The sequence below is a fragment of the Nyctibius grandis genome, chromosome Z (genome assembly GCF_013368605.1).
Source record: "Nyctibius grandis isolate bNycGra1 chromosome Z, bNycGra1.pri, whole genome shotgun sequence".
Taxonomy (NCBI): Eukaryota; Metazoa; Chordata; class Aves; order Nyctibiiformes; family Nyctibiidae; genus Nyctibius; species Nyctibius grandis.
Genome location: NC_090695.1, coordinates 97,140,811 through 97,159,783, shown reverse-complemented (window position 1 = coordinate 97,159,783; position 18,973 = coordinate 97,140,811). Strand labels below are relative to the sequence as shown.

The following is an 18,973-nucleotide window of genomic DNA, read 5'->3' as shown; positions in this document are numbered from 1 at the left end:
ACATCCCAGGCACCAGCACCACCACACAGGCAGGCAGAGTGATGCTTTCTGCTTTTATTCAATTAATGCAGCGATCTATACAAGGAGAAAAAAAAATAATAATAATGAAACCATGAAATTCCAAACCCTGACAGTGAAGAACCAAATTCTTCCTAAGAATCAACCAGAATTAAAAGATTCCCCCCGCGTCAGACTGTACATAAAATAATCTCTGCCCCATTTACAGCGTTTCACACAGTACTTCTCGTATCTCAAACTTCAGAACTGTACAACTTTGTTACAAACCATGCTTTTTCCTAGGAAAAGCTTACGGAAAAAAATATTGCCACTTTCTTTTTCATTTTTTTTTTAATTTTTATTCGTAACAAAACAAACAACAAAAAAATTTAGAATCTTTAAAAAACAAAATTAAAGTCAGCCAGAACTTGTAAGTGTGGGCAGGGGCACGGGAAGGAGCAGAGACGCGCTTCTCGGCCAAACATTTCTCCTCCCGACCGGGAAAGGGAACACTTTTGGCAGATAAAAGACACTTTGCCGCTGGTGGGGGTCTGCACCCCGGCCCCTTCACACCATCCTCAAAACATCGCAGCCATTTCAACCCGTAGGGTTCAGACACGTAGCGGCGAGCGCTTCGGTACCAACAGCACCGAACGCCCGAGCTCTCACCCCGGCAGAAGGTGGCTCGTGCCGGTGCCAGCTCACCCCGGAGAGCGGGTGGGCAGCCCGGTGTCCCAGCAACCCCCGAGACCTCCGGGATGAGCCAAGCATTGGGATCGCAGCTCCCCTGCATCCCAGCTCTCACTTAACAGCTGGATGAGAGTTCAGGGGGTACAAAGCCAGATGTGGCAGCTCGGGCTCCCCTGCTGCAGGCAGCCTGCCTGCTGAGCCCAGCCAGGCAGGGATCCGCCAGCCGACTGACAGCCCCTCCCCGGGCCAGCTCACCTCACTGCTGGCAAACAGCCCTTTGCTCTCTTCCTACGGACGTATCGAGCCCACACAAGCGATGCAAGAGCTTTAGTTTGATGGCTGAGTCTTCTTGAGATACTGGTAAGAGTAACAAACCCCAACTCCTCACGCTGCTTGCAGAAAAGTGGGGACGAAGCCCATCTTCCTTAGGAAAGGCAGTTCTGATGGTCTGGGCTGTGGGATCAGCACATTGGACATGGTCTTATTCCTGGGTTTGGGCTCAGCAGGTTACACGAACGACACTGTGTGGGTGGATGGAGAGGAGGTTGGACTGCACGACCGGACCAGATGAACACAACAAAGGCGACCGGATCAGGTCTGTGCATGAGCCTGTCCCACAGAGCAGATGGGGAGAAGTTTTGCCCCCGAATTGGAGCTCACCACCCTCCATCCTCTGCAGCAGACCCATGCCACCGACCTGACCCGAAGCCTGCAGGCAGCCTGACGCAGCTGGTACGGGCATCACCAGCATTCTTGAGCCACAGTTTTACCAGACAGGTTACAGTCAGGGATCTAGACACCTGGATCCACGTGAAAATGTGTCTTCTGGTTTCAAATCAAGGTTTCACTCCAATGTTGTTCAGTGCAAAAGAGTTAAAAAACCACGTTATCTACACATATACATCCGTGTGTATAGAAAATGTCTGTACAAGCGGGGAAGGTGGCCTGCCTACACGCTGGGGACTCCTCGCCCAAGAGATGCTACGGGTCAGACCGGTTGTGTCCCACTTCCTCTCTCTCCAAGGTGTCAAGCCCCAACCAGTGAGGTGGAAAACTAAGTGCACACGAGAACAGATGGCAGCCAGAGAGCGGCTCCAGCAAGGACCATCTCCTGTCCCTCCAGCCACAGCTGCCAGCTCAGACCCACCGCACAGATGCGGGGCAGGGAGGAAGCAAGGAGGGGAGAGCTCCCAACCATGGCATGTGGGAATACTGAAACCGGGAGAGGAAGGATACCTGCGTGCGTACAGACTGCACAACGACCAGTATGAGCTGATGGTTGGTACCGAGCTAGAGGTAAGACCTCAGGATGCCTTGTTCAGTCTCCAGCGGAGATAGAGCCAACGCCTTGAAGCGGCCCCGGAAAGGCAGATTGCCTCCAGCTTCGTTTTGAGTTGAGACATCAGGGTACAGTGTCCATATGGCAAAGGTAGAAGTAAAACTGGGAGCTGGTGGGGAGGGAGAGGGGGAGAGTAGGCTGTGCAGAGCCAAGACCTCTAGCAGTGACCACTGCCACCCGCAGCAGAGCCTGACAGCGAGGAGGGCACAGAGCACATCCAGGATGAATCCAGAAAGACAACTAGGAACAGCCACTGCTAGGCATCCTGCTAGCAGGTCTCTAGCTTGCTGGAGATGTTTGCACCAGCCCGAAGGAAGAGAAGGGACGCTGCTCCCAGCATGTGGTTGTGCTATCAGGGGAATGCCAAGCTTTCCAAAACAGGGGGTTTGTAGCCAAGAGCTGGGCCAGATTCTCTGCAGAAAGCTGGGAGGGCGAGGAACACCGCTTGAAATGCTAAGCATGGTCTGAAAATGGCTTCTTAAAGGTTTCAGAAACAGCAGAAGCACGAACTTTTAGATCTCTGCAGAGGCAAGACAGGTTCCTTCAAAGGCTGGCTGCGAGGCTGTGCCCGTACCTCCGCACCAAGCCAACGGGGGCTCCCACCAGGAAAGCAATCAGGTGAAGAAAATCAGAGACAGGCACTGGAGACCTCACCCATGAACCCCTCACAGATCAGCGGTGCTCAAGGTGATGGTGATTTCCTTTTCACTGATGTGACAGCTAGATCCAGCCTGAGCAGTAACCCCAACAACGGGCGAGTGCCAGGAGCTGCAGAAGTCAGCGGGGAAGGAGAAGGATACCAAGACCCAGATGTCAGCAACTGTGCTCCATCGCCAAGGAATGGCGCTCCAGGGAACAACGCCTGGGTTTTGTTTTGTTTTTGACTGGGAGCCCCTCAAAACAGCAGCAAACGGGTTTCAAAATATATTACATCTTTTTATTGCCAAGCGTGCAGACCATGAAGTGTGTGGGGGACACAACACTAAGAAAAACTACAATTTGAGAGAGGGCAAAGCAGTAAAAATTTAAAAATAAGACTATTCCTTACATCTGCCAACACTTGGGTTCAAAGAATCAATTGGAGGAAGTTTCTTAAAAGTACAGTTCTAAATATGGTGTTGGGCCCCAAACATTGAAAACGTCGAGGCTTCGGTCTAGGCTTAACGCAAACCGGGTGGGAGGAGGAAAGCAGCAGACTCTAACACCAGCTCCGCGGGGCCAAATGCCCAATTCTTCTTAGCATTTTCTGTAGCAACCAGAAAACTCCCTACCCCAGGAATACAGGCAGGAATCAGCCAGGAGGAAGTGGGCAACTGCTGCAGCACGAGCTGCTGAACAGGCTCAACTGGGGCCAAAGTAGACCCTCGCAGCGTCCTTGCTCCCAGAGCCAGCTTCGGATGGGACGGACTGCAGCTGAGCTGCCCGGCTCCCCTGAGACCACGGCAGCGCCGGTGCCCGCTCCGACAGAGCACAGCCGGTCCCTCGGGAGGGGATGCTGTGCTGTCTCAACTCTCTCCACCCAAAAGGGGCAAGGGGCCGAAAGCCAGCCCCCCAGGCACTGGAGAACAGCTCTTCTCAGGGGGTCCCAAGGCAAGCGTCCTCACAAGCACAGCATCTCTCCTACTCTTCTTTGCTATCTCCAGCTCTGGGAAGCAGCATGTACTCAATGCGATCGCTCACACAGCAGCCCCAGGGCTCCAAGATGGACTTTGGGTCCAGCCTCCGTGGAGCCAGCCACGTTTCCTTCCTCCTCAACCACCACACACCCCTGGTCAGACCAGCACTGAGAAACCAGAGCTCAAGTACATTCTTCTCGGAGAGGGACACAAGGCTGCAAGCCCACGCTGGCTTGGGAAAAGGGACTGGAAAGGAAACCTACGGCATTTAAAACTGGTACTAAAGTGCACAAAAACGTCCTAAACCTTTGAAATCAATCGCAGTAAGAGGGGTCTGCAAAGCTTCAAACTTCCAGTTACTGCAGGGCACCCTTAAAACAAACCCAACAACAACTAGGTAAGAGCAGACCAAGGAGCCCTTTGGTGAAGCAAGGAATACGAGGCCACCACAGAGAGTTTCAGCTCCTCGGGTCAAACATCATATTTAGAACATTCGGAAAGGAAGAAAGTTAAAGCAAAGAAAACAAAAATACAATTCTTGAATCTTGCACAATGAAACAGTTAAACTTTTTGGTGTTTTTGAAAGAAATCCCAACAGACAGCCTGGCATAACTTTATCTGCTTCCTAAGGGAGAGATGCCTGCTTGACCCATGACTCAGGACACACCATGTGCACTGGACATGTTCCATCCTTACGTATGTCTCAGCATTCCTCCATTCATAAAAACAAATTGCTAGATCCTTCCTGTTTACTCTTCAGCCTGAAAGGAAAAACCAAAACTGAAGCTAGATGGAAGATAGCCAGAGGGAAGAGAAAGTTTTCACAGACTGGAGGCCAATCTCATCAGCTCCGCGAGCCTGGAGAGTGCAATCCTCAGTGTCGCCTCATTTTAACTTTCCTGGCTGGGCTGCCGTCCTCCTCTTCCTCGTCACAGTCCTCTGTGTACTCGTAAGACCTTCGCCAATAGTTCTCGGAGCTGAAGTTGCTCCGTCTCCTATGTTTTGGTAAGAGGACCGAGCGCCTGTTCTCCTCTTTATCCATTTCTAGAATCCGTGGCCTACGAAGAGAGAGAAAGAGGAGTGAGAGCACACCCACGACAGGATTCAGGCATTCCTCGTGCAGATGCTGTCTGCAGTTTTGCATGCTCTGAGGGATATGACTGACTGTTTCCACGTTGCTTTCCCAGCACTGGGCACTCAGCATAGCAGGAACAGATCACCAAGCTGCACCTCCCCTGAGGAGGCTGAGAACTTTGCTTTCAATGGTGCAAGTCCTTCTCCTTCCCAGGGCAAGTTTTGGTCTTTACCTTCACCAGGAACACTTCCAGACAGCCCAGTCACCTCTTTTCAAGTGCAGCTCGTGGCCCCAAGAAACACCCCTTGTGCAGAGGGCTCTGTCTCTCCTACAGCAGAACTCACAGCACAGAGCTGAGCTCCTTTTTAAGCTGCTGTGGTGCTTGTGGTGCAGGATCAAACCACAGCTGCGAACTCCTTTGTCCTCTCAAACATTAGCACGGTGCAATGGTTATTTCTGCAAACCTGCCTCTGCTCTCACCTGCCATCACTTCGTAGTGATGTAGTAGTGCAGGAGGCTGCACAGACCACTTATTTTATCCTAGCTAGCAACAGTCGAGTTCCTCTAAGAGATAGCACTCTGGTATCCATGCTATTTACCGACGTTATACTGGAGTCTTTGAGGCCAAAGGAAGAGAAAAACATGGTTTTGATACCCATCTGCTGCAGGAATCTATGCAAGCCCCTCCACCCCAGTAAGGTCACATCAGGCTGACAAACAGCTCTCACGGATCTGCAGATTTGTCCTGCATGATCGCTTCTCTAGTCATGCACCGGCCCGCTGCGTGCTCAGAGGTGAGCTTTCATCTGCAGGCTGGCTTCTCTTCTTGATCTATCTTCCCAGTCAGTCTGAGTCCAGGTGAATGAACATGGCTCATAAACAAGCCATCCCCACCCTCCTCCCTCCAGGACAGGTTGAAACATGGGCTGGGACCACACAGCCACAGCAGCCAAGCCCCGGGACCAAGCCAGCTCTCGGTTTTTACACGATGGGCAGAGAATGCCATCCCAATCCTCAGGAAGCTTTGGAATTGGAGAATACCAGAAATATTGCATGGCAGACTGGCTGTCACTCATGGCTCTCGGTACATTCACACAGAGCAAGGTGGTGTTTAAGGGAAGCTGCAGAGCTCAAGCCGTTTGAAACCTCAGCAAGGAGCTCCCCTGAAGGTCAGGCTTACACATTCCCACAGTCTGGTTACACACACAAAAACATACACATGCAGCTCTGGAACCAAAACAGGTCTGAGAAGCTTCCCGAGAAGCCCTTCACCTTCCCCAGATAGCAAAACCTCTCGTTCTCTCCCAAGACTGCTTTCATAATATAGTTTAACGCAGCTGCACAGGTTGCTTGGCAATAGAGGTCAAAAATAATTAGCTGCAGGGAAACTATTGTTCTGAATGACTGCATTATCAAGAGCCAGCCAAATCTATTGCTTCTTCATTATGCCACTCGCAGGATAAACAACTCAAGCTGCTTACAGCCAGAGCTTAGCCTCTGCTAGCCTAGGAGGGACGTATAAAGAACCTCATCGTGATAAAACAGATCCGTGCACCGCAGAAAGCACCCGGGAGGTGTAAACCACACTTAAACCAGGATGTTTTTAAGTGTGCTGTGCAGTCTCTCTTGTCAGAGAACCTCAGACACGAACTGACCCAGAGATACCATTCAAAACATTGCTCTTAGCAGAGATCATCCTACCTGTGGGCAGCATCAGGATCTGCTTTGCGATGGGACCGCTTTGGTTTCAGGATCTGGTCCCGGTTGCTTCCCGACAGACGGTCAGAGTTATAACCTGGTGGCAACACAGAGCTACTCAGGGATTTTGTTTCCAATCGAGGTGCATCTAGTCTTGTTCTGCAAATATTTAAAGAGAAGAGAATTTGCAAGGAGTTTCCACAGAACCACTAGCATGCTGCAGCCGACGTTTGTCCTAGATGTGCTGAAGCAGAACCCTCAATCCCAGCCACACAGCTCAGGAAGAGGGTCAGGACTATCACACTCAAAGAACAGAACAAGCTGCAGCTTTCTGGTACTTGAAGCTCTAGCTTTAACCTTTGCTGCTTTGGTTAGAGGAAGAGGACAGCTTAGGGACATCTGTAGTCATGAGGTGAATGTGCTGGGCTCACTGCAGTCCCAGTGACGGGATACAGAGCAGAGGTGTTGGAGCCCCTGTGAACTCCTGTGAAATCACAATGACTCGTCAATAACTCGCAGCTCCAGTTAGGCCACCTGGGAGATGCCCTGCGAAATTCATCATCACCTCCAACAGTAATAACTGCTTCTATCTGGAAACTCCCTGCTGTCTCAAGATCTCGTGGGGTCAGGCGTTTCTCAGCTTGCCTAAGAGGTGTAAAGAGTTGAAGTACGAGTCAGGAGAAGGGCTAGCAAACAGAAGCTGCACCGCCTTGCTCGTGCTGGGATAGAAACGCGCTCAAGCTACACCAGAGAGCAAGCACAGCTCGTCCCAGAGCAGAACTGTCGCTGGCCCAGCCACAACTGCAGCCGTGTGCACGTGGAGGGAGGCAGCAGGCCGAGCAGCGGGGATGAAAACTTGATGGCACAGCGTCTTATCACAGCACTCTCGTCACCTCCAAGCACAGTTATCAGTGTCAACTTACAAGCACCGCTAAAGTCTATTTCAAAACACAGACTGAAGTCTGAGAATGGGCAAAACACACACTAAAAGGTGGTACTGGTGCTCCAGAGCTGCCAATTTCAGGAGGATCCAAGCTGCTTTCCAGAAGGAAAGGCACCCTGATCTTGTTGCTGCAGCCTGTCTCCCTCCTTGGGATTAGGGGTGAATACAGAAGGGGTCTGGGAAAAAGAAAGGGGAAAATCACTCCTCGCTCTCTAGCACTGAGCTTTAGCTCTCGAGGGAGGCTTCCCCAGGAGAATCCCAACCTGAACTCCCCTTAGGAAGCATGTCCAGTTGCCAAGCTTCCTCTCCACCATCGCGGAGAGCCTCTTCAGTCAAACCAGGGCGATGCCAGGCTGGCACACGCGAAGCTTGGCACGGCAGCCCAAGTCCGCCCAGCAAGCCAGAAACGAGGAACACTTCCACAGGCAGCTTCCAGGCTGGAGCCTGCGCTAGCCCACATCACCCTGAGCTGTTCTCAGCTCCAGGACTGGACCCAGCCCAGCTAGAACACCAAAGGCATTGCGGATCCCGCCCCGGACAAGTTAGGTGGTTTAAATACCTCTCAAATACAACAGCAACTACAGGTCTGCAATTAAAACAAACAAACCACTAAATATACTGCAAGGGAACACCAGCCACGCTCGCTCTGTCCAGAGAACAATGCAGGTATGAGCTGCAGGAGCAGGTACGAGGAGAGGCTATACTAAAATGGAGCAAATTACCTACCAAAATTCAAGTTAAATAGAATAACTCCCCAATGTAACTGCTTACAAATGGCAGCATAAGCCCTCTAAAACGACTTTCAAGACCCGCTTCAATAGGTCTCATTTCTATCCTACCTCTTTCAGCAGCTCATGAAATTAAGAGCACTGTTCCTCCCCCCCCAGCCTCTTGCTCAAAGCGCTTCCAAACCTCGCTGGCTCCCCGCAGTCCCGCACTCCCATACGCAGGAAACACTGTAAATATCATCCCGCTACGGCACCGAGGTGTTTATGACCTACTTGGTAACCACGCCGCTCCCAAGCATCCTGCAAAACCCAGCGGCTCCTCCAGCTCGCGCAGCTTCGTCCTCCCGCCGCTGCCAGTGAAAACCGTCTCTAGAACCACGCGCTCGGCGCAGAGGCACGAGCAGATCCAGGCTCAAACGTCTGGGGCCCAGCAGGCTCTGGCAGCCTGTTCAGAGCAGAATATCCCCGCTCCTAGCTGCAGCGCCGCTGTGTGACCTGGCTGATCTGATCCCGCTGGAAAGCTGGAGGGTGATTCTTACCACGAAGAGGAGGAAGAGGAGTTTTACGAGGCCGCTGGCTGCTCCCCAGCCTCTAGCAGGCTACCCGCGGAAGTAGCCGTCCTCCTCGTTGCGTAACACACTACTTCAGACTGCGCAAAGTCGCGTGATCCGGGACCGGGGACCGCCGTTCCCCACAGCGGTACGTGCGTGGGGATGCGGGCGCACACAAAGGTCACCGCAGCCCCGGTGTCCACGCATGCATGCTCGGGGGACTCGGCGAGGAGACGGCCGCCGTCACAAGGGATAAGCAGCTATTAATAAGCTCTGTTTGGCAGCAAGCGGACTGCAGCCTTTGGCAAACCAGGGTTGCTAAGCTCTACGGAGATTACACAGAAATAATTACCGAGGGGTTTCCACTTTGCTCAAGAGAAAAAGCCCGTTGTGGTTTCATTCAGCCTGCAGGTCATTGCTGTCTGCGTATGACCCGGCAGACACACTTCTGCTCCAACGCTAAGCGAATCAGGCCCCTAAAATCAGGGCAAGGCAGAAGGACACACTGCTGCAGAGGATGGCTAAGCAAACGTAGCCAACGCGGCTCTACGAGGAGCTAACGGGCTTTGTCCCTTCGGCAGCGATGCTCCACCTCAGCCGAGTTCCTCTCAGCCAGCCAGTCAGGCTGGACTGAAATAACTCACCCCGCTTTAGCTTACAGAGCCAGTTATCTAACGTGTGTCAGAAACCCACACCAGTTTGGGCAGCTTTAGCTTATTTAGCAGAGTCTGTCTTTTCTAGGGAACTGCTCCCCAGCCTAGGACAGGCAGCTTCTGTGTCCCAAAGCCCAACTAAAGCCACTACAGGCTTTGGAGATGCCTTCCACTGGTGCTCATCAGCACTCACACTGCTTTTTGTTGGCTGCAGTAACCAGTAACACGAACACAACAGCCTTTTAGTTCTCATCGCAGCCCTCTCGCCCTAAACCTCACGTGGCAATAACCAACTCTCGAGTGGTTTGGTTCTAATCTTTCTTTCTTTGATCCCACTCTATCACCTGACACATCTCATCCTGCCTCCTTGGGTCTGCTGATTTTGCCTGGCTAACGCCTCAGGGCTGCTGGTTTTCCTGCCTTCATTTCATGGGTCTCTCTAACCAGATGTCCAACTCCACTCCACTGGCTTTGTGCTGTATCTTCACAACGCAGCCAGACTTGTTGTGAAACCAACTAAGCTGTCCGAAAGCTCAGCAAGTCTGAATCCAGACCTCTTGCCTGCTAGCCTGGGCCACAACTGCAGCCCTGCCACCAATCCACGTGCTTTTGTCCGGGTTTACAGTACTCAAATCATGTGCTTTCACTTGCAAAGAGATTTCTTGACAGCAGAATTACCGCTAACACCTTCTAAGGCACAATCAACGTGAGTCAATGTGCAGCAGTCACATTTTTTGGTCTCCTAGTAGAAGGGACTGATGAGAGAGGACATTTCTGGGCACAAAAAAGAAGGTTATGCTGAGAAGTTTGGGGCAGGGTTGGTTTGAGGGTTTTTGTTGGTGTGTTTTCAGGTTTTTCTTCCCCATTTTCTTTTCTGAAGAGCTTAGAACAGACACTGGCTGATGAAATGCCGTCAGCTGACCACGACAGCGTATCTTCTAAAACGGGACGCGTGTGACACATCTTACAGAGCTTGGCTTCCCAACACTGACTCGAAGGACAAGCTCTGTAAAGTGATCACTAAATTTACTACATCCATTTCCCTTCAAAGCCAGCATCTTCCTCCCACTCCCCAGGAAGGGAAAGCCACACTACCAAGAAAACTTTATCTTCTCTATAGGAGATTCTTCATCGTAAGCATCAGCTTCAAAGGACCGTCCAGGTAACTCACGCCTGTGGGTATCATACGATCAGACACCTGAATACACAGCCCAAAACAAGAGAGTTTGAAACCCTGGCTGTTCGCAGTCAGGCAGCCAACGAAATCCAGGTGTTTGGACAGGAACAGCACTCACAAACCCAGACATTACAATGAAATACTGCTGCACAGAGCCAAGAAATGACTAACTCTGCAGTAAGAAGTTCCATCTACTGCGATGGGTACGGCAAGACACGAGCATCAGAGTGACGGCTAATCAAGACGTGAGATCAAGCCAGCAAATTAACAAGCAAGGCAGTTTTAAAGCATCTCCTTAAAAGCACCTTAGGAAACATCACACCACCACACTCACGTTTATCTCACAATAGGAGGGCTTCAACACTTACTTTCGAAGGATGATGACAGCTCTTCTCTCCTTGATGTCCTGTGGTCGAATACAGTGTGTAATTTCATCGGCTGCGTAGCCACTGACAACAAAAACAAAAAGCCGCTGTGAGAAAGACGACAGACGCAGAAAGTGGTTCCCAACCTCAACAACTCTGTTTGGCCAGTCACTTCCTAACTTCCACCAGGAATTTCTCCTCCAAACACTATTGTACAGGGGAGGTAGGCTTACAGGAAGGAAGAAACTCCAGGAAAGAACAAGGACAGTCAGGGCTTTTTTTTTTTTTTCTGGACTCAATTTTTTTATCCTACACCAGAGGAAATTGCCACCTGCCACAACATTGTGAAATAAGAAATGTAGAAAATGAGTTTATGGAGTGTAAATTCAGCCAACTCATTTATCAAGAGATTAGAGCAATCAGCACGTTGCTCCAAAGCATCTTCTCACACGTGTCCCCAAGAAAAGCCACCTCTCCTGGCTGGGACGCACAGCACAGCCGTGTCATGTATGTGTCCTGGAGTCGATGAGATTCATCAGTCAAGGAGGGGGTGCAGTGGTATTAAGAGTCAAGTGTGTCACCCCCCTCGCCTGGGCACAGCCACTGCCATCTCAGCACCCTCGCCCTCCCCACTACCCCCCATGTGGCACATCCTCAGCCACCATACGAATGTCACCCCCAACACAACGCACACGGGGTAACCTTCAGATTCAGGCCCGCAAATCAAGCTGCACTCCTAAAGCCTCCCCGCCACGGGGCTCCCGAGGCGAGGCAGCTACCTGGGCCGATGAACATCACACCAGGCTCAAGCAGCTGCACGGCCACGAAGCAGCCGCTCTCGGCAGGAGCATTCCACTGTACAAGATGACTTCACCTCCTCCACGTTTCTAGCAGGCAGGAGGAAAGCCATGGCCAATGAGGGCCCCAGGTACCTGCGACACGCAGGAGGGGTTTTTTTGTGGCTACCTCAGTTGTTCAGCACAACTCCTGGGGTCCAGCACAGCACTTGAAATCGCAGCAGGTCTGTGGAGAGCAACCATCACATCTGCTCGGACAAACAAGCCACCCTGCCAGGAGCACATCTCGCCATGGGTGCTACCGAGCAGGTCCAAGGGGTGGGCCTGCCCACTACCTGCTGGTTGGAGAGTGTTCACAAAAGAGTCTTCTAGAGTCTAATATGGGAAAAGGGAAGTTAAACGCCTTCTGAAACGGCTGACGAGGACGGAAGGCCTTTGAAGGGACTTGGGCGAGGGCTGCTCAGGCCGCACAAAGCTAGCACACCCTCATGCTAGTTTAACCTGAAGCAGGAGTCTCTGAGCCCACTCTCTCCCCAAGGCTTTACCGTGAAGCTGCTGCCACGTCGGCTGTCAGCCAGCCCTCCCTGAGCACAGTCTGGGTCATGGGCTTGCAGGTTATTCGGGACACTCAGAGCAGAGAACAGATCACGCACACGCAGGTCCTCTCTGGGGATGGGACCGGGTTTCCTTTATCTGGTTAGATAACCCACCCACTCACCGAGAAACACACACCTCTCCAAGACAGATTTACTACTTTGAGAAGAGAGTTAAGAGTCTAAGACCAATCAGTTAGAAGAGGGGGTGATGTCCATCCCCCCCATCCTCTGGAGCACTGCAGAACAAGACAGCGTGATGCGAAAGGGCTTATAATGATGCTCTATTATGTTCCAGGAATCTCTGCGTCAAGCTCCAGCAAATTCATTAATATCACCCACGTTAGCATTCAACTCGGCGCATCCTCAGCGACACCGTGAACACCAGGAGAAGGTTTGCTTCCAGACATGCGCTCTCCATCACGAGATGTCAGCCTGACCTCTCTCGTTCTCACCCCCCAGGCAGGAACCCGCTTTCCAGTGCGCTTTCAGAGAGGCGCCAGGCAAAGCTCGTGGTCCCAGATGCACGTGGGCAGCACCAAAGCAACAGCCCCAGCACCCCTGTCCAAGACCCTAACGGGGACCCACCAGTCTGTCCCAGTGCCTCGCTGGTGTGGGAAGATCCAGCTTGCACCATATCAAATAGAGTGATGGCGTCTCTGCACGGCCCTCCAGCAAAGGGGTTCGCGCAGGCACCAGGCAGAAAAATGGAAGAACAAGATTATTTGGTTGTGTCACACTCGTTCTGCTTCGTTCCAGCATGAATTCTCACCCACTGCCCAGCCTTACCACATCCTGATGACGGGTGAAGGGGCAGATGCTAGAACAAAACACCCATAACACTATCAAGGCTCTACCCAGAGATTTCTTGCCTAGAGAATAAACCCAAAGCACGAGGTAAGAGACAACTCTGTAAGGAAAACCCTAAATTGCTGCCCACAAGAACACCCGAGCGTGGTATCTCCAACCTAGAGTGTCTTCCAGATGAACACGGGGAGATGCAGATACCATCCACACGCTCCCCCAACTAACACCCCAACCCCTACACAACCTGTCAGATCTTATACCCCCAACTCCTCCCTAAGTCTCTTTTTCACTCCAGAAGAGCTACTGTTGAGCCACAACACAACTGATTCACATGCAGATAAAAGCAGATATTTTTGTGCAAACATCACCAGAAAGGAGGCCTCAAAGTTCTGCAGAGTTTCCAATGAGAAATATTCCCGGGGGTTGAGGACAGCCAGGCCAGCTCGCAGGCAGAGGGACCTCACACACTAGCCCGTCGCAGGGTTTGAGCAGCTTGAGGCTTTACTGGCGGTTCAAGAAAGCTGCTGCCACAAACCACGGATGTGACAGCGACCAGCGCGAGCAGAGCTTGAACACGTCTATTTGTCTCATCACCCCTGGCACACGCAGAACTTCCTCTGCACCAACGGCCTGTTCTGTGGGATCAGACTTTTCTGGAAAAACATCTCATCCAGGCAGTTGCGGAGAGATTCCTCCAACTGGGAAGAAAGCAGGTTCATCCTCCAGAGATGGCGGGGAGACGACCTGGAGCACTCAGCAGCTGCAGAAGGGAAGCCCGTACAGCATACACGCTCTCAGGGCTTGGGGAACGTTACCTGTGGTCATTCCTTCCTCTGGCTAACTACAACTACACTACTTCCAACCACGATGCTGAGATACAACACCAGCAGTTAAGCTGAGATTTGCTACCTATGACAGCGGCTGTGGGGCAGGGGTCCAGCTGGCTCTGCACCCCCCCCAGCTCCCACCCTTTTTTTCCAGGCTAAGCATTTGTCAAAGCACGTGTTCCCCAGATGAACAGGCAAATTCCTCCATCTCCTCCCTATCGATTGATGCTTATCACATTATTGTTAAAAAAAAAAAATGCTGTCCAGCCAGCAGCCCCCAACAGGCAGCTGATGGTCCACAGGACTGAAATCCAACTGAACCCTGACCACCCGAGCAGAGCAGCACAGACCAAGGCGCTGCTGCCGCTTCCTCTCGGAAGGAGAGGTGCAGGAGCACCCGCTTCCTGGGGCTGCGGGACAAGAGGGGGCTGGAGGAGGTTTTCTTCTAGATGTCAAAACCTCCAAGGGCAAATCTTCACCGCAGACGTGAAAGGAGAGCAGAAGGTGCCTTGCCGGAAGAGCAAAGGGCTCGTTAGCAGGTCGCAGGGTGGCTCAGCCTTCTTCCTGCTGGCAGAGGTGCACAGCCCAGCCAGGAGAACCTCCAGCCCACCTTCTCAACACTAACCTGAGCTCTGAATAATTTCCAGCGAGTTTGAGACATGTTCAGTGTTTGCAAACACCGCAGCCTGCTTTGTGGTAGGGAAATAAAGTCAAGGAAGGGATATGGGGAAAGCCCCTCCGCAAACTCCCTGTCGGGTAGGCAGCTACAAAATCAGGAGGACAATTTGGAACAGGCAAAGAGAGCAGGAACAGGACAGGGGTGATCTGGGGAGAGCCTGAGAACAATGTCGGGGCAAAGAGAGAGATCCAACAGCTTTCTTTAGATCCTCACATTTCCACATGGTAACCAAACGCAGGCGGCTACCCCGGCTTCCCCAGAAAGGCGGCACGCCAGCGGCAGCCACTGCCCCAGCAATGTTTGAATCACAGACATTACAAGCATGCCGTTTCTATCTGCACCGTTTCCCTATCTCCAGGGCAACTGCCTTCAGCAACTGTTTACTGAGAGGAGAAAAAGCCAAGTTTGAGGAGTTGACTTAAACACGACCGAGGGCTGGATTTCGGAGATACACCCCCGAGAGCCGGTTTGCACCTCTCCCTGCTCCTCCCAGACTGTGGGGTTAGAGAGGAGACAGGAGATGTGCTGGAGTCCAGGCATTGCATCCAGCCAGGATCGTATCATCACAGAACAATCGCTTTGGCAGAATCTCTCTTAAGTAAGTGCTAAGTATCTGCTAACTGCTGTACCAAAATTGAAATAATCCCCCTTTATGAAGTCTATTATTTGCTGGAAAGCAAAACGCCTAACGCCAGCGGTGGGTCAGTCAGAAACCAACCCTTCTAGGCAGAGTTAAAAGATATCTGTGTTTCATTTGTACGGTTGCTTCAGCCACCTTCATAAACCCATTACGGCACCCAGGTGACGCTGGCCACCAACCCAAACACGCAGGCCTGCGAGACACCCTGCTCCAATTCCAGGAGCCCTGAGCCAGCTGCCGGCAGTTTTGGGAGAAGAGTGAGAGTCTGGGACAAGAAAACATCATTTTCTTGTGCTGAAGCAGAGAAAAGCCCCTCTCCCTTCTCCCGCCATCCTCCACTGCAAGGTCCCCGTCCTCCCTTAGGTATAAGGCCATGAGAGTTTTTCTAGTGGCCTCAACTGCAAGACTACAGACTGACCCTGCATAAACTGCCCTGCCAGCGTGCTTCCAAGTGAGGAAATACTCTCACTGTCCTTAAAAAAAAAAAAACAAACACCTCTGGCTACAAAAGGAAGGACAACTATTTACTCCAGGTCCCTCAGGGAAAGGCAGCACAGGGGTTTGCATCACCAGCAGGAAAATTAGGGTAGAAAGTTTCCCCCCTCCTAAGAGGAGCAGACAGGGAGTGGAGTGGCTGCCTTGCATCCCGGGGACAGAGCTTGCCCTCCGTAAAAGGACAGACAGCAGGACAGGTCCCCCCCAGTCCTGTTTCATGAAATCACTGACCTCTGCCTGCCCCTGCACCCCCCATGCCCCAGCCAACCCACCAGAGGACAAGGACATTTCCTGGGCACCATTCCTCCTTCCCTCCGCAGCCTCCCTCATCCCTGGCTAATCCACAGAAGTTACCTAATGCCGGGGGTACGGCGAGGATTAGTTAATGTTTGTGGAGCTTTTCCGAGATAAAAGCTACGCGAGATCCCAGCGTTTATTATTGATGCACCAGTCAACGGTGCGAGGCTGTGTGTATGCTGGGGGAGGGGGGGGGGGGGGGGGGAGAAAAAATTCCTTCCCGAACCCTGCGGCGATCACTTTACAAGCCAAAGCAGGGGATTGTGTTACGGCCTAGGACCTGAAAACCGGCCTGGACCTTCACCAGTCCAAAAAACCAAAAAATAATAAAAGCCCAAAGGAGGATACGGTTGGTAGCTGTCCTGTCCTGTCCCCTCACCGGCCCCAGCGCGTACTGGGAGGCAGCGGGGATTAGGAAGCAGGCGTTTCCCCGTGCCAATCCCAGCTTTGCTACCGACCAGCTGCGTGACCTTGGGCAGGTCATTTCACCTCCACAGCTCTTCGCCCGCTTGCAAGAACACACGTAAGGTCCCTTCGTGTGCCCGTGACCCGCCGCGCTTCCAAGCGACAGTCCCATGGGGCCCTGCGCTCCGGCCTCCCCGTCGGCGTCGGGCAGGGGAGGGTTTGGTGTTCCCAGTTCCCAGACTGGGAAGACGAGGCCATTGACACCTTCTCTCACCCTTAAGGTCAGGTTGGGGAGGCACCGGCCGAGCTAAGAATAGACCCAGGAGCCCCGTCCCAACCAGCTGCCCTGCTCTGCTCTGCCCACTCCTGGGCAGAGGATCCATTTTGTGTTTCGATGTGTTATTTTAACCGTTTACAGGAGCTACGGCAAAGCTCGGCTCCGCACGCGGCTGAGATCCTGCCAGCACCCACCTCAAGCTCTGTGGAGAGGGCACCCCCCTCAAAATCAATCACCCCCCCAAATCCCCCTCCACCACAGCTGCAGGACCCCGCCCCCCCGATCCCTCCTTCACCCCATCTGCCGCAGCGAGACCCTGCACGCCTTCAGGCGGGCGAGATGAATCCCGAGCCGCCGTCGGGGTACACGTCCGCGTGCCTCGTGATTAGCGTTACACAACCCAGCCCCGGCGCGTTAGCGGAGGCCTCGGCAACGCCGGCGAGTTACCTGAGCACCGTGACGCTTCCCCTCTTCACGGGCAGGAAGAGAACGGGCTCCGAGACCCTGATGGGTTTGAACTGGAATTTACACCCGAAGCAGAGCGCCGAGTCGCTGAAGAAGGAGACGGAGACGATGGGCCTCTCAAAGATATGGATGGGGTCCACGTGGGAGACAATGCAGCCCCCCGGTTGGTAGTCGTTGATGACGGCACTGTTCACAAAGCCCTCGGGAATCACCCGGTGCTCCACCAGCTTCCTGATCACCAGGTCGTGCACCCACTCGGGGATGGCGTCCACCTCCCCCCGCGGGTACAGGCGTTCCTGGCCGGGGCCTCGTCTCTGCAGCTGGGACCCGTAGGTGTAACCCTCCCCGAAAAAATACTTGTTCCGCAGCGGCGCCCGATCCACCGTGTGCTCCTTGTAGAGCCCCTTCTCGGCCCGGGACACCACGTCCTCGATGCGAGCTTCGATCTTGGCGCACTCCTCGGCGCTGAAGAGGCGAAGCTGGCGGATGCCGCTTTTCACTTTCCGAGCTTCTTCCTCCTCCTTCTGCTCCTCGTAGTCGCTGGGCTCGGAACCGGAATCCTCCTGGTGCCGTCGTTTGCGATCGTAAGGGGGTTCGGGGGGGTCCCGCGGGAGGCTGCCGCCGCCGCCACCGCCTTTGTGGCCGTCCCGGTAGGGCATCATGGACTTGAGCTTCTCCCGCAGGTCCGTGTAGCCGCTGCCGGCCATAGTGCGTCCGCAGCCCCCGCCTCTATCGATCCCGGCGCTGCAGGCGGCGGGCGGCGGCGGCGGGGGACGCGCAGCTGCTATTCATGGCACCCGCCGCCCTGCGGGAAGAGACCCGGAGGAACGGGGAGGTGAGGACGGGACCCCCCCCACCACACACCGCGGCACCGCCACCGGCCGGACCTCCCCCCCCGCCCGCGGGCAGCACGGCTCCCGCCCCCCCCGCCCTTCCCTCCCTCCCTCCCTCCCTCCCGCCGCTGACGCCCGTCCCCGGGGGGAAGGGGGCGGCCCGGCGGACGCCACACTCACGGCTTCGCTCGGGGGGTGGGGGGGGCGCGGACAATGCTGCCGGTGCCGGCGGCGCTCACGCGGCGGCCGGGCCTGGCACATGCCCAGCGGCGGCCCCGGCGCGGCTGCCCGCTCCCGCCGCCGCGGCGCTGCCCATGGCGGGGGGCGGTGAGGAGGATGAGGGGGAGGACACCGGGCCGGAGCGGGGAGGTGGAGGGGGGGGGGCGGCGGCCGGGGGTCTCGCGCGGCCCTTCCCGCGGCGCGCTACGTCACCAGGAGCCAGCCCGACATCCCGGATCGCCGCGGGGCCGCCCACCGCGCCCGCCGCGCACGCGCCCCGCCGCCAGCCCCGCCTCTCCTACGCACGTACGGCGACGCGGCGGCCCCGCCCCGCCCGGCCCGGCCAGGCCCAGCCGCCGCTACCTCCGCCCTCGCCTCGCGCCCTAACGGGTACCGGCAGCGCCGCGACGCCCCGCCCCGCCTCCCGGCTCGGCGCTGATTGGCCCGGGGGGGGCGGGCGCGAGCGGCCCGAGCCGGAGGCTGATTGGGCGGCCGGCGGGCGGCGCGAGGGGCCTCGCGGGCGCGAGGGCGGCGGGTGGGAGCGGTTGGGGTGGCCACCGAGGTGCCTGCGGGCGAGTGGCGGCGGGGCGCGGCCGCCCCCTAGCGGGCGGGCGGAGCGGGACAGCCGGACGGGGGTCAGCCGGGGGGGCTGCGCTCGTGGCCGGGCTCCCGCACCCCCCCGGGCTGCCGGCGGGGACGGGGGGGGGGCACGGGGGCGGGGGGAGACTGATGCATGGGGGGACACGGGGAAACTGAGGCACGGGAATGGGGGAAACTGAGGCACGGGGATGGGCGAAACCGAGGCAC

General features: G+C 54.7%; 1 protein-coding gene across 1 annotated transcript; it reads right to left on the bottom strand.

Moving 5' to 3' along the window:
• Positions 1-39: 39 nt before the first annotated feature.
• Positions 40-18,436, bottom strand: ALKBH5 (alkB homolog 5, RNA demethylase). The gene is made up of 5 exons (XM_068422402.1): positions 18,128-18,436; positions 17,097-17,919; positions 10,836-10,916; positions 6,419-6,574; positions 40-4,700 (listed from the first exon to the last, which is right to left on the bottom strand). The coding sequence occupies exons 2-5, from the start codon at positions 17,819-17,821 to the stop codon at positions 4,517-4,519; spliced, it is 1,146 nt and encodes a 381-aa protein (XP_068278503.1). The 5' UTR covers positions 17,822-17,919; positions 18,128-18,436; the 3' UTR covers positions 40-4,516.
• Positions 18,437-18,973: the final 537 nt, after the last annotated feature.